This window comes from Solanum verrucosum, unplaced genomic scaffold (assembly GCF_900185275.1).
Source record: "Solanum verrucosum unplaced genomic scaffold, falcon-dt-bn FXZP01000203.1, whole genome shotgun sequence".
Lineage (NCBI taxonomy): Eukaryota > Viridiplantae > Streptophyta > Magnoliopsida > Solanales > Solanaceae > Solanum > Solanum verrucosum.
This window is the reverse complement of record NW_026020815.1, coordinates 168640-185171: the sequence shown is the minus strand read 5'-3', so window position 1 is coordinate 185171 and position 16532 is coordinate 168640. Positions and strand designations below refer to the sequence as shown.

Genomic DNA, 16532 nt, shown 5'->3' with positions numbered 1-16532 from the left:
AATAAAAATAATTATAAGAAAATAATATTACATTTATTTGACACATAAAAACATGTGTCTGAATAAATCCTTTTACTATATATGACTTTTCCACTTCTCTTAGTTAATTAATTCAAATAACTTAATGGTAGTATTTGACCTTATGAAACGTGTATCTTTGGAATCCTAATCATGTACTCCCTCCGCTCACTTTTATTTGTCATGTTACATTTTTCGAAAGTCAATTTAACTATACTTTACATAATTTACACAATTAATTCGATATTATAAATAAAAAATTTAGATATTCAATAATTATACGAAAAGTAATTAATTGCAATTTTTTGCATGTCAATATGATGAAAAAATACATAATAAAATGTTAGTCAAAATTTCTATAATTTGACTCAAAAAAAATAAAAAGATGACAATTAAAAGTGGATAGAGGCAATAATTAGTATGTCATGCCTTGGAAAAACCAACAGTTGTATTTGAAGTACTATTGTTACAGTGATTCAAATATTTCTTATTTACTATTAATATATTTAAAACTTTTCACATAAATATTATTTGTAATGATATTTTTTATTATTTTATTTACTATTTTTCTCCTTTGTTTGCTTTAAATATTTATCTTCATGATTCATATATATCTAACTACCAATTCAAATATAACATTCATAACTCTTATATATGATGTTCATATTCATAAACCTCTAAATAATTAATTTAAAATTTTAAGATATCTTTTGATATTCCTTGGAATATTTTATCTTATATAAATTCAACTTCTCATATGACCCCGCTATCCAAACGTTTATATCATTATTGTACTATTTGATTCATGTTTTTGTTTGACTCGATAAATGAAGTCGTCTTGAATTTTGATTCGTTAGGAAGAAGATAAAGATAAGAACTAAGAAAATTATGCGTTAATTTTGTATTTATTCTTCTATCTATATTATTATATGACTTTAGTCTTAAAATTGGATACGTTGCATTTTTTCAATTGTTATTTCTTTGTCTTTCTCAATATCAGACTTCTTTAATTTATTTTTATATGATTTTTTTATTTTTGAAAGTTTGTATTTTTATTTGGCCTCAAATTAGTCATTTATGACTTCATCAGAAGTTTATTACTATTAACCAAAGTTACGTTCAAGTTTAGAGTTAGTTGCTTAAAAGAAATACATTTAAACATTAAAATACGCCCTTCATTTTGTATTTAATTTCTTGTCCCACTTTTAAAAATTTATTTATAACTATTGAATTTTACTATTTATTACATACATGTTTTTATAGAATTATAATTGTTCTAAAGATTTTAAAGAATATATATGGGACACACGACTCAATTCCTACTAAAACTTAAATATAGAATTTGCAAGAAACTTTCCTAGCGACCTATCAATTTGGCTAGGCATCTTTCCTAGCTAAAACATAGCTAGGGAATAGCTAAGAAATATTTTCCTAGTTAACCGAAAATCCTTAAAGAGAGAAAAATTGCGCCAAAATTAGATTTCCTGCAAAAAAATTGGCGCCAATTTTGATTTTCCGCCAAAATTTAGCTAGAGATTTTGCTTGGAAAGGTCCCAAGCAATGTATTAGCTAGGGATTGTTCATAGCTAATTCCTAGTATTATTTGACTAAATTTCCAGACTAAAAAGTTTACTAGGAAACAAGACATTTCTAGCTAAATCCGACACTAATGTATTGATTAGCTACGAATATTAGTTCTCTAGCTAAAATTCGTAGCTAATAGCATGTTTTCTTGTAGTGTTACTTTAATATAAATTAGGTTTAAAAAAAAATAGAGCAAAATAACCACCTTAAATTGGCTTGTTGCGGATTGCCGGAGGTAGGGCCAGGGGCGGTGCCAATAGTTGATGACGAGGGTGGTGGTGGTGGAAGACTGATGAGTGAGAGAGGGTCGCGGCTCCATGTGAAGAAAAATAATGACCTACAAGTAATTTTATTAAAAATAAGAAATCTTTTGAGGTCTCTTATTTTAAAAATCTCATTAATCGAATTAAACTAAAAAGAAAAATAATGACCCAATGGGGAAGATTGTAGGAGACAATTTCATAGGTGTACCAAAAAAAATAAAATTATAACCTTAAATTGCTATGGTGAGGAGTTGAGGAAAGTTTGTGTTAATTTACTTTAACAAGAAGTTTTCCACGTAAAAGTTTGTGTTAATTTACTTTTAACACTTATCTTCTTACATAATTAATAAAAGAATTTGATTCGTCGCACCAAACTAACATCTTTGATCTCCAATATTATTCCTTTGCTCTTTTTTTTTCTTTGGTTTTACTCTACACAAACTGTAGATTTTTCAACTGGTTAACTTAAATCATTCCTACTTTATTCTCTCAATGAAGAGAAATGTTATATTTTTTTGTTTTGATTTATTCGTCTGACTTTAACCTAGCATAAAGATTTAGATTAAAAATATATTAAATATATCAAAATGTTTTTTAATTTCGTGATTTTAAATATATCGTGTAAAAAGTTAGAATTCTTTAGTTTTTATTGTACATGACTTGTTTTCAAGGGTGTATATTAATACTTATTTCCGGAGGTTTAGGCTATTGTCCCCTTCTAATTGTTCTCTGTATAAATCAATCTGGGATGAAATAAAAGGCTTGCTCCATTGAAGGCGTAAAATTTACATTAAAAAAAAAATTAAAAAAATTAGAAGTTGCTAAAAAAAATACGTTCATTTTTACATGAACTAAAAGGAAAAATAAGTTAGACAAATTAAAACAGAGAGTAATATGCTAAAAGATTCCATGTTAAATACACAACTAAATGTTATGTAGATTACATCTTGATCCAATAATTAATGTAATGATCGGTTCGATTTTAACTTAATCCGTCCATTTATCACTCCTAACTCACGAGTCACGTCACGACCAAATTAGATTTCAGCTAAGTTTGACATACGCAAATTAAGTTTAGTGTTGCAAGTGAGCTCCTTAATATGAATATTATAAATTGTATGTCATGGTAAAATATTTTATCTTATACATACGGTGTGAGTTTTCAATAAAAGGAATACAAATGAACATCATCGAGCACCGCACTTATCGGGTAGCGGTCATGACTCGTTCAGAAAACGAGTCTTAACATCTGCAATGAAAACTTAGTAAGCGTTTAGTCATATTTTATTGTGAAATTTTAAAATAAAATAGTTTTTAGTTTCAAAATGAAAAAATAATATTTGAAAAATTAATTCAACTCCAAAAAAAAAAGAAAGTTAAAGAAATCATGACAAATGCCCCTTAATTATGTTAGTTCATGTAGAATCAACTCGTTAAATTCCTTTTGAGCTCAGTTGAAATTATTGAAGTGCCTAAGTCAAAAATCGTGTCCACTTTAGATATATGTCAACGATTCTGCCTTAATTTAATTACTAATAATACCTAATTATATTCGTAATGAACTACAATGACTAATCCTTCATTCATACTAAAAACATGATATGCATGTATATAGTGGCCCATGTTTTTTTACTAGCATCTCAATTTTCAGAGCTAATAATGTCTATATAAAGGCTACAACTTCTGAATATTTTTTCACCATCAAACATTCTTCTTACAATTCATTGATATATCAAAGAAGAAATATGGGTTTCAAAGGCAAGTTGGTTGCTTCGATGGAGATTAAGTGTGGAGGACACTTGTTTCATGATCTTTATCAGATTAACGCTCATCATGTATCTAACATAAGTCCTGATAAAGTCCACCATTTTAATATTCACGAAGGTGATCAAGATCTAAAAGTTGGTTCAGTAATTGGCTGGAAATATAATCATGGTAAAATTCCCAACACAATATTTTTCTCGATTATTTAAGATTATTTTTTTTACTTTTTTTTTAGTTAAAGAGGATTCTTGGAGAAATAATAAATTTGTTTTTGTCTGACTTATAGCCTATAGGTCATGGATTTGATCTTTAGAAGCAACCACTACTATTCGCAGTAGCGGATCCAAAATTATTATTCAGGGGTGTCAATAGTTGTAAAAAATGCAAGTATGAGGCTTGTATGACTAGAACTCACGACCTCAATGATGTTTTACAGCACCTTAATCACTAGACTAAACATTTAATCAAGAGGTGTCAATACTTACATATATATTTACTAAATCAAAATTTGACATCTATATACAGTGTAATTTTCCGACAAAGGGGTGTCGCTTGACACCCCTTGAGTAAAGGTAGGTACGCCCCTGACTATTCGTATTGGGACAAACGGTCTACGTAATACCCCTTGGTCAAGCTTTATTATTTGTTTGGCCAAGCTTTTAGGAAATAAAAATGCTTCTATTATTTTCTTTTCAAAAAGAAAATATTTTAGAATAGTGAGAATTAAGATAACAGATTAGTCGACAACTTTAGTTGATAACTTTAAGTGCAGATTTACTTTCTCGTGGGAGAGGCAGCTTTTAGAAAATAAAAAATGTTTGGGATAATTTTAGAGACATTCCCTCAGGTTTGGCTTAATAATATTAATCTCTCTTGTGATTTAGGATATTACATTCGCCTCCCTTATTTTGATATTTTTGTAAGGAAACTAGTTTAAATGATAAATTATCCGTAATATCCCGAAATTATCCTTATTTGCCATCTTTAATTATATTCTACTTTTAAAATATAAATCTCCTCTCAAAGTTTTTAAAACGGAAGAAAATTTCAAGCAACAATCATCTTTGTGTGTAGCAAATCAATGTAATTCCTGCATAAAACATTCTTTTTTTTCTTTCACTTTTGCTAATAAGAAATAATGATTAAAATATAAATTTCATGTCCTCATATTGATTCATAAGCTATTGTAGCTTTTCCAAACACAAATTAACGTAAACTCCACCTCAAAATTTAAGAGTTTGATTGTTATTCTATTTTTTTATTTTTTATTTTTTATTTTGGAAATATATATTCACTTAAAGTTTAAAGGGTAAAATTTGTTACTTCAACTGCTGCAATTTGCAGATATGGCCTAGCTAACAACTACACATGCCAGGGAGTTTGATATTATATCTTAGTATCAAGTAATCACTTCTCATTCCTTATAATCATCTTTCAGTTTGAAATAAAATTGAGAAGTGTTTATATTTAAGAACCTAAATTTCTAATAAAATGCGGCTAATAAGGATAGTTTCGGGAAATTATGGAGAATAAATCATTTAAAATAGTTTCGTTACAAAAATATCACAATAAGGGAGATGAATGTAATTCTCAAACCACCAGGGAGGTTATTGTTATGTAGTCGAACCTGAGGGGAAGTCTCTGAAATTATCCCAAAATATTTTTTTCTTTTCTTTTCAAAAAGTAATTATTCTTTTAGAATATTAAACATAATTAGAATAGAAAGTTAATCTGTAATTTTAAGTGTTGATTTACTTTCCTGTGGGAGAGGCATAATGATAGTTTAGAATACCTTACCTGCACCCAGGGAAGTCTTAATCTCTAGGCCACTAAAGTCATCGCTTGGGGCCTCATATTTTTGGGGGGTCCATCTTTAAAAATATTACTTATAAATGTTATTTTAAAAAAAAAAAAAAAATTATATGTATTCTGAGCTAGTGATATGATTTCTATTCAGGAAATTGCATATGAAACAAATATAGAATCTAAATTCAGTACGAAACAATTCGTCGAAAATATTGATAACGAAATCACAATATATATGTGTAGCAGATGAAACTATTTTTTCACTTCAAAATAGATTTGAACCAATTGAAGCATATGGAAATATTTTTGGTTTCTTATTTAGTGGTAAATTGAGATCACTAGACGATGAGAATATTTTGAAAAACATTGTCTTAACCTTGAACTTTCTTAACACATAATAATTATTCTGCTATTGATGGTTTAGATTTATTTTTTGAGTTAACAGTGTTAAGAGAAATAATACAAGTAGAAGATAATGATCTAATAAAAATACTCAATCAAATTAAAAACTTGATTCTTTTCCAAATATACATATTGCTTATAGAATAATGTTAGCAGTTCCTCTAACCTTGCGTCGGCCGAAAGAAGTTTTTCGAAACTAAAGTTGATTAAATATTATTTAAGATAAACAATTTCTCAAGAGAAATTGAATGGATTAGCTATATTATCAATTGAAAAGGAATTATTAAAACAAATCGATTATAGAACAGTAACTAATGATTTTACATCTAAAAAGATAGAAAAGTACACTTTAAATAAAAGTATATGTGATGAAAAAAATGAAATATTAAGGCCCCACCCTTAAGTTTCGCTTTAGGCCCCCAATCTTTTTGAGTCGGCTCTGCGTGCACCTTCTTTTCATAATAGTATTATCATTTTATTCTTAGATTTTTATTATTACATGTTAATTTTTTCTTTGCTATAGCTATATTGTATTGTCTTTATTATTTCAAATAAAAATGGGTGTCCCAAAAAAAAAACTAAAATAAATGTCAGAAGTGGGATTTGAACCCACGCCCTCTTACGAAGACCAGAACTTGAGTCTGGCGCCTTAGACCACTCGGCCATCCTGACTTGATGTTGAGATTTCACTCGAATTAATATTTTCTTTATAAAATAACAGGATAAATAGGATCCACATTAAAATTCTTTTTAAGCTGATTAAACAAACACAATTACTTTTAAAAAATACTTTTGTAAAATACTAATTGAAAAAATGCACTTTTCATATAAAGTAATTTAAAAAATTTAGGCAATTAGTAATATGGTTTATCCTTGAATACTTTTGACAAAAAAAAATATTTTTTAAAATAAGCGAATTTTAAAAATTTGATCAAACATGTTATTAGTTATATAATTCAAGTAACACATGATTATTTGTCATCCTAACATTAACAGATCTGTTGAGATTTTTAAAGATAAATACAATTCTGAAAAAAGTTGAGCAAATCTTTGTGAGCTTGAGATAATTTGCATAAAGGAAAAGTTATCTTGTTCTTTTAAAAAAAAAAAAATTTGAATCAATTAAACAATATCATATAAATTGAGACGGAAGAAATGTCTTTTAGACAATTGAGATAGGATTAACACATTTCTATTTTCGTAACTCTTTTTTAAATGATTACAGATGGAAAAGTTAAGGTTACTAAGCAACTGATTGAAGCCGTTGACGATGAGAAAAAAATAATTACTTGGAAAGTGTTAGAGGGAGATACGTTGGAATTGTACAATTCCTTCGCTATTACTGCATCCTTTGAAGATAATTGGGCAACGTGGACACTAGTGTACGAGAAGAAAACTGAAGACACACCAGAACCTATTACTCTCTTGAGTCTTATGATCGATATCACTAGAGATTTGGAAAGTCATCTCCACAATAATTAAAGGATCATCGAAGTTTGGAAATCTCATTTGAAATACCTCGATGCATTGTTCCGATTATGATATATCTATTTACTTTGTCTGTGTGATGAATAATAAAAATTATTGGTTTGTCTAATTTGTGAAATAAATAGTATTGTATGGAAGTATTTCTAATTATAATTAGGTCAAGATTTTATGTACTGATGCAAGTTTCAAATTTACCTATAGAGTGCCAAATTGTATCAATGTGTGTTTGTACTCATTCCCGTTTATAATATAAAAAAGTATAAATAATAAATTGTAATTAGCTACTTGTCTTCCTGAAACATTATTATAATTAACGGAAAAGGGCCTAAAATATCCTCAAAGTATTGGAAATGGTACAAAACTACTCCTCATCCACCTATTGGCTCCAAAATACCCTTGTCATCCACCTTTGGGTCCAAATTTGACCACTTTTTTAACGAATATTCATTTAAATTATTTTATTTTTAAATATAGCTCTCAACCAGTGATTATTTTAATTAATTAATAAGTATAATTTATAAAACCCCTCATTACTAATTAAACTCGTCTCAATTAATACACTCGCCCCAAATTATAATTACCCACCAATTAAACATAACCCTTTAACCCTTAATTCGTTCCCAACACCTCTATAGAATCATTGCTTAATTACTCAATTATATGTCTCTTCTCTATATATTTTTAGCTATATTAGATTTGACTTATATTTATGTTCATTTCCCTCATCAAAGTAAGGCTGATTAGGTTGTTAGAACAAAAAATTAAGTCAAATCTCTTGTCTTGTATTTCAAACTCTTAATCGATCATTTGTCACAAAACTGCAGAATTCATCAACATGTAATGTTGTAAAACAAGAAAAATTGTTGATTGTCATTTCCTACTTCCATTCAGTACTAACTCAAAGTGCTACATTTTCAAAATTTGCACACATGGAAACATTACTATAACTCAAATGTTACAATGCGATATAAGAAGGTAATTTCTTTATGCAACATTGACCTCAATCAGTCCACAACAAGGAAAATCAATAATTAACAGGTGCTGGAAATGAAGGGCGAAGAGTTTTGTTTAATAGGTGGACAATTATGATTTGGATGAGTGTATTAATTGGGACGAGTTTAATTAGTAATGAGGGGGTTTATAAATTATACTTATTAATTAATTAAAATAATCAATGGTTGAGCGCTACGTATTTTAAAAAATAATTAAATAATTTAAATGAATATTCATTAAAAAGGTGGTCAAATTTGGACCCAAAGGTGGATGACAATGGTATTTTGGAGCCAATAGGTGGATGACAAGGGTATTTTGGAGCCAATAGGTGGATGAGGGGTATACCATTTCCAATACTTCGATGGTATTTTAGGCCCTTTTCCGTATAATTAATTAGCTATCAATATACACCCTAGGGGTGCACAAAACCGAATCGAAAACCGAACCAAACCGCAAATCGAGTCAAATCGAAAAAAATCCGACTAGTGGTTTGATTTGACTTGGTTTGGTATTTTAAAAAAACCCGACTACATTTGGGTTGGGTTGGTTTTAACTAAAAATAAACAACCCGAGACCAAACCAGCCCGCCATTATATATATAATTTTAAAATTTAATTTTATACATAAAAATATTTACTTTGATATAATGTTTAAATTATTCTTATACTTTTCATTGTTTTTATCTTTTTAATATATTATTTCAAATTGAAACTTAGAATTCTGAATGGTCCAATAAAGATGTCCACAGATGTTGGTAATTACAATAAAGCTTAAATCAAAATCAAATTAATACTAATGCAAAAATAAAATCAATTCAATACTAAGAATGACAATAATATTGAATATTTGTTCTTTAGTTTTACATTGGTTTAGATAATTAAAATACATAATCTAATTTTAATTTCCTTTAATATTTAGTCATGTAACTAATACTTATTGAACTTATTTTAGCATGATTTAGTACTTTTAAATTATGATCATTTTACTTATGACTTGTTAATTTGCAATATTTGTTTTACGCGATTTCATTATTATTATTATTGTTGGATATTTTAGTGTCATTAATCATATCATATTTTGTGTTATTTTTTTAAGAAACACCTTAGATAGTTGTATTTTGGTAGGACTAAAGAAATAATTGAAGTACAAATAAATTATATGTTTGTATGAATACTTTACCAGAAAAATCCGAAACAGCCTGAAAAAACCCGAGGTTGAAAAACCCAAGTTTTATTGGTTTGGTTTGGTTTATAAATTTAAAAATCCGACACAAATGGTTTGGTTTGATATTTGAAAACCCCGAACCAACCTGGCCAGGACACCCCTAATACACCCCCTCTTATTGATGTACTTAATCTTGATTTGTATTTGAATTCAAGGGTTTTTGAGCTTATACATGAATTTGGTAGTCTTGATCTTGAATGCTTGAATTCTTAAACTTGTAGAGAAATTTGTGACTCTGGATCCACGAGCTTTCTATAGCTTCTTGTTAGAATTCTGGTGTTTTTTTTTTCTAAATTATCAGGACCCCTATTTATAGTTGTAGGATGGTGGAGTTATGATGAGAACATGCTTCCGTTTGACCAATCAGATTTAAGTATCTAATACATAACTTACATATCGTTTGTTATGTATCATGTGAAGGAGCAATGTATCTGCGAGTTCTAAAAATCAAAAATTATGGTAATTTAAAAAACTTTCAGGATATAATGTAATTAGCACCCAAATTATTGAGATTTCTTTACTTTATACTTAATTACATTCATATTTATTAGGCTTAAATAAATAATCTATTATATTAATCCATAATATTTATTTAAATTAATATATCTTGAATTTAATAAACTAATGAACTAATTAACATTCGATAAGTGAACACAACATAATAACTACTTCCAATACTATCAAACTTCTTTTCATATTTATTTAGGGTAAGCTATAAAAAGAGGAGAATGCAACGTTAAAGATGGACCAATTTAATGTTGATGGTTTATATATTTATTTATATATAAGCTTCATGATATATATATATATATATATATATATATATATTATTTTCTTTTATATAAGCTTTAAAAAGGACATTGATCTTAATTACTTGAAGGTGGCAATTTTGTCACCTCACAAAGAGGACCCCCTATTAATAACGAGATGAAGAAAGTGGATATTTTTTAATTAAATATAAGCTTCATGATATATATTTAATATATTATTTTATTTTATTTAAACTTTAAAAAGGACATTGATTTTAACTACTTGAAGGTGGCAATTTTGTCACCTCACAAAGAGGACCCCCCCTATTAATAACGAGATGAAGAAAGTAGATATAATTAATTTCTTTTCCTAGTACTTCCTATGTCCCATTTATTGTTTTAGCTTTTTTCATGCTAATTAATAAAATAATAAATATTAAGTATAATTTATTGATTATTTTCCTATTTAATAAAGGTAGACTCGTTTTTTTCTTTTAAATATCATGCATACCTTTTTAATTGTTAAAAGTCTAGTTGAAAATGAGTAATTTTCAATTTTTATTATTAAAATTTTAAAGCGATAATCATTTTAAGAATTTTATTTTAAATTAAAACGATAATTAAAATGAAACGGATGGAGTATCTACTTAGCCATGTTGGCCCATTGTGTGAGAGGGAGGATTGTGAATGAAGATATCACATTTTAGCTCAAATAGCCTTTCAGAATTATTTGAAGGAAATTTTATATGATATGTAATATATATTTACTATATATTATCCATTTATATTTTTAAAAATAATTCTTTATAACTACATTTTACTTTCTAGTATCTATCTTCTTTTTCTCTCTTCCAATTTCACTTGCCTCTCTCCTCCCTCTTTCCCTGCCACTTAGAGATAGGATTTTGAAATGTAAGGAGTATAAAATTCAAGAAAATAAAGAAAGATATGTGTGTGGAAGAATAGTGTACTCTATTTTTTCAAAAAAAATAAAGAAGAAGAAGAAAAATGATAGAATATAAGCTGAGAATATAAATTATCTACGTATATAATATTCGGATTTGGCTCCCCTCCATTACTCCTTCCCTCCATTTCGTCAAGTGCACCTCTAGATATGAGACATGTGTCATATTTAAAGTTTAAAGGTCAAGATTATATTATATTAACAAATATCATAATCATAGTTAAGTCAATTAATTTTAAAAAATTAATTTTAAAAAATTAATTTCTAAATTTGGTAAAAGATACAATATATTCCATACACAATTTTATATTTATTAATATCATTAATTTCATCTTATAATTTTTATATTTAAATATTAAAATTGTTGAACATGAAACGTTTATATTAATTGTGATAAATAATAATCTTCAAAATATTTGCATTTAAAACAATATTTTATTTATTTTCACACAAAAAGAAAAGATAAAAGAATATTTTAAAAAAACGTATATTTGTTTTTCCTTGAAACGTACAATTGCCACATTTTCTCCTTGGAATAATTTTGGTATCGTTTAATTTTAAAAAACTTTTGTCTTTTTATTTTTTAGTTTTGTTTCGTGTTCTTTTATTTTATGGTTTTTTTTTCAACACTGATAATTCTTCACTTTTGTTTTTTGTTTCACATATAATATTTCAAGAATAAAGTTTACTTGTACAGAAAATTATTTAGTTGATTTTCACCTTAACTATCAAACAATTTAATATTTAAGTATAAAAATATAAGATGAAATTAATGATATTAATAAATATCAAATTTTGTATGGAATATATTGTAATTCTTACCAATTTTGGAAAGTAGTTTTCTAAAATTAGTTGACTTAACTATGATTATGATATTTGTTAAATAATATAATTTTGACATTTAAACTTTAAATAAGACACATGTCTTTCATCTAGAGGTGTACTTGACAAAATGGAGGGAAGCCGGATCCATAATATTCCTATTACTCCCTCTGTCCACTTTTAATTGTCATGTTGTGCTTTTCGGAAGTGAATTTGACTAATTTTCAAAGTTAAATTAGATTACATTAATTCGATATTTTAAACAAAAAAATTTAATATTCAAAACCTATACGAAAAGTACTATTAATTCAAACTTTTTGTATATCAAAATGATGAAAAAATATATCGCAAAATGTTAATCAAAGTTATTATCATTTAACTCTAAAAAAAAGAAACTATGATAATTAAAAATGGACGGAGATAGTATTTCTTTTAACATTATTTTCTCATGAAAATTGTGTATATATGGGTCCCACTAATTTATTAATGAATAACCTATGCATATTCATATCTTACGAGTGGGGAAGAAATCTCCTCCAATAAAACATGATCCAATATTTTTATTTGATCCGATAATTGATTCATGCCATGTGTCAACTCAAGCCACCTATACCTGAGAACGTCGATCGACATTGTTTTGATGAAAAGTTACACTAGATAATTAGATAAAAATATTTTTTTATGAATACGTATATATTATATTTACACTTTTTAATTTTTACGCAATTTTATTTCTTTATTTTGAATTGAAATTTAAGCTCTGTCAGTCTACCGTATTACTCATGCCATGTGCCTGACCTTTTATTTATAATTAAATGAATAGAGAAAAATCAGTTAAGTTTTCCCGCAAGGAAATTTACTAACACAATAATTTATAATTCATTTCGTATTATTCATGCCATATGCCTGACCTTTTATTTATAATTAATTGAATAGAGAAAAATCAGTTAAGTTTCCCCGCAAGGAAATTTACTAACACAATAATTTATAATTCATTTATAAATATCGTATTCAATCAAACATCGTTAAATAAATTGAGACATAGACATACAATATCTATGTCCCTTTGAGTGGTCCAATTGGAATAATGGGTATTTTGCCAAGGAATGTACAATGAGTTGTCCACACAATCGAGAGTCTAAAGCCAAATTTTAAAAAGAGATTTTTATTTTTGAAAAAAATGATCATCATGTAAAATATTATTGAAATTTTAGTTTTTTTAGATGTGAACATTAATTTTTTATAATGATTTGTTATAACAATTTCATTTTGAAGAACGATTATTGTCATATTTATAGGTTATAAAGTAAGATTATTAATAATACAATTTTTAATTAAAAAAATATAATATAAATTTAGATTGTTCAAAATTTTAATAAGTTGATACATTAATATCAAACTAATGTTGTGTTACTTCAATATAATGACGACCTGTTGCAATGCTCAAAATCTTTAAAAGACACCAGAAAAAAGTTGATCTTTTATAAACAGATAACATTAGATTTTGCGAAATTCAGAAAGTTTGGCCATTTGGCAGATTTCAAAATATTTAATAAATATAAGAGAATAAGAATAGTGTAAGAGAAAATGAATAAAACAAATATATACCCTAAATAATAACAGATGCACATATAAAAAAGAAGAAGAATGCCGCAATTACTTAAAATTGTTTTATTCCTCAATTCTCGTATTAAAAGGTAAAAATTATTGTACTTTCTCCAATAATTTTTCTTCAAATTTAATAATATATAGGATTTTCCTTAAATGTATATAGGTACCCTCCTCAAATTCAATATGTGAAATTATATATATATATATATATAATGACCAACAAGGATTATGGTGGAGTGGTAAGTACTCCTTCATCCTTAATCAAGAGGTCTTGGGTTTGAGCTCCCTTGGGTACGGAGTCGCCTTTGTTAGGGAGCGTTTTACCCCTCAATTAAGGACTTCCAGACGCGAATTCGGATTTAGTCGGGCATCAATGTGGTACCGGACACCGGATGGGAAACCAAAAAAAAAATAAAATAAAAAAATAATAAATAAAAAAATAAAAATAAAATAAAAATAAAATAAATAAATAAATAAATAAATAAATATATATATATATATATATATATATATATATATATATATATATATTATCCTTATTTAGAAGTGAGAGTTGGAAAGGACCAACACTGCATTAATACTCTTGTACAACATGCATACAATTTTGTACATTAACTTTTGACTGCATTAATTAGTTGTACAACGTGCAAAAAGAATTGTACATTAATAGAAGGACTAACACCAAGGACTAACATTGCAATTATTATTATTATTCATTACCTAGAAGGACTAACATTGCAATTATTATTATTACTCATTACTCCTTATTAGAATTATTATTATTACTCATTTGCCTCCTTATTAGATTTTTAACATTTATTTTTTATTTTAAAAGATTGGAAATTTTATGTTAAAAATTTAAATAATAGAAAAAATGATTTATTTAACTTTTATCATCATCAATACTACTAATTTATTTGACGTTTTTTCTTAATCTTCATCTCATCATTAATGTTATTTATATAATTTTCTTAAATCACTTATTTTTTCTTTTTTAACTCTTTTATATTTTATTTTACTTCTTATTTAGAAATGAGAGTTTGGAGGACCAACATTGCACTAAAGAGTTGGACTAAAAGCTATAGAAATTATACATTGAGGCCCACCAAAAAGATGAACTAAAGTAACTTCATCTACTTCTACTTTTTCTACACATATTTTTCTTTAATAAAATAATTATTGCCTCATTTTTATTTTTATTTTTAACATTTATTTTTAATTTTAAAACATTGGAAATTTTATGTTAAAAATTTAAATAATAGAAAAAACGATTTATTTAACTTTTATCATCATCAATACTACTAATTTATTTGACGTTTTTTCTTAATCTTCATCTCATCATTAATGTTATTTATATAATTTTCTTAAATCACTTATTTTTTCTTTTTAACTCTTTTATATATATAAAAGTTGGATATGTAAATGATGATGTCACATTTCTTAGAAGCTAAGATTACTATTTATCTAATTTCTCAAAAAAAAAATTAAAAAATGAAGATATCATACGCAAATTTATGGTTAAACTTAAACTATTTGATTCTCAAAAAATAAAAAGTCTCACATAAAATGGGACAGACGAAGGATAACTCTCAATTAAATTTATTTCACTTTTTATTTTCCATTTTTAACATAATTTTTCAAGTTGGATTTCTAGGAATTCTATAGTAGACCCATTTAAATTTTACTTTTTTGTTTTAAATTAGAGAACTTGGCCGCACTTCGCACGATCATTTAAATTAAATATTTTTGATTAATTTTATATTTACTTTGTTGTTTAATCGTAATATTATTATTTGTCTTAATAATATGAAGATTGTGAAAAAAAATAAAGCTTCACAAATTTTACATCTATTAAATGAGGAAGAATATATTTTTTATCAAATAAGTTAAAATATATTTGCTAATAACAAATTCTTCCATTGCATGAAGTTCATCCTTTAATATATAATATATATTTCAGTCTACCATTCTCCTTAAATGTCTAAGAAATATCTCATAATGTCAAATAAGACTGTAATACTCCCTCTGTCCCTAATTACTTGTCCACTTTTAAATTTACACATTTATTAAGAAATCAATTAATGACATAGTGAGTTTATCATTTTACCCCTATTAATTATGAAGTAGATGAAAAGTTCTGCAATTTTCAAAATAATTAGTCATTTAATTGAGGGTATAATAGGTAAAAAAATATTCTTTCTTGATTTGTCAAAATGGACAAGTAATTAGAGACAACTATAAAAGGAAAAGTAAACAAGTAATTAGGGACAGAGGGAGTACTAAACAAATGCATCAACAAATGAAATTTATATTAAAAATATATTGAATAATGACGTAATGATACCTTAATAGAATTTCCTATCCATTTACAAAAAAAAAACCTTCACCCTTTCAATTTTGTTATATCTTCTTATTTAGTAGAAGATTCATTTATTATATTCTACTCCACCTTAATTTGTACCATCATAGTTTTAAGAATAAACATTAAATTTTAAATCGAAATAAAAATTCATTGAAAAATGACAGAAAAAATAATAATAGTATATGAAAATTAAAATAAGGTGCAAGAAAAGCCTTTTCACGATAATTTTTTGAAATATATTGACAACAATTAAAATGAAGTTGTTATTTTATCTTTAAAATTAAGTTTGATTGAATTGAATTAGTACAATGAGAAAAAATATTAAACTAATAACTTTTTCATGTTATTAAATGCAGTTTATTTTTAATTGAGTAGTAGATTAAAAGTTCTGAATTAGGATATTAAAATAATATCTTACTCTCTCCTTAATTATTATGGTATTGCAAACATTTATTTTCCTTAAATCGTGATTCATTTTCCAT

At 26.3% G+C, this 16532-nt stretch overlaps 2 protein-coding genes and 1 non-coding gene across 5 annotated transcripts in view; 2 read left to right on the top strand and 1 right to left on the bottom strand.

Moving 5' to 3' along the window:
* The window catches only part of LOC125813446 (kirola-like), a 436501-nt gene that overhangs the window by 255319 nt on the left and 164650 nt on the right, over window positions 1–16532 (top strand). The window lies entirely within an intron of this gene.
* The window catches only part of LOC125813447 (MLP-like protein 43), a 38220-nt gene continuing 25195 nt past the window's right edge, over window positions 3508–16532 (top strand). The window contains exons 1-2 of one of the 3 annotated variants that reach the window (XM_049492953.1): window positions 3508–3800; window positions 7063–7354. In XM_049492953.1, the coding sequence (XP_049348910.1) occupies window positions 3611–3800; window positions 7063–7319 (447 nt within the window). In that variant the 5' untranslated portion in view covers window positions 3508–3610 and the 3' untranslated portion in view covers window positions 7320–7354. Of the gene's footprint in view, window positions 3801–7062; window positions 7355–16532 lie in introns of those variants that run through there. The other 2 variants (XM_049492954.1, XM_049492955.1) reach the window with 2 other exon arrangements.
* TRNAL-CAA (transfer RNA leucine (anticodon CAA)) lies at window positions 6426–6509 on the bottom strand. The gene has a single exon. It is a non-coding gene; the product is annotated as a tRNA-Leu (tRNA).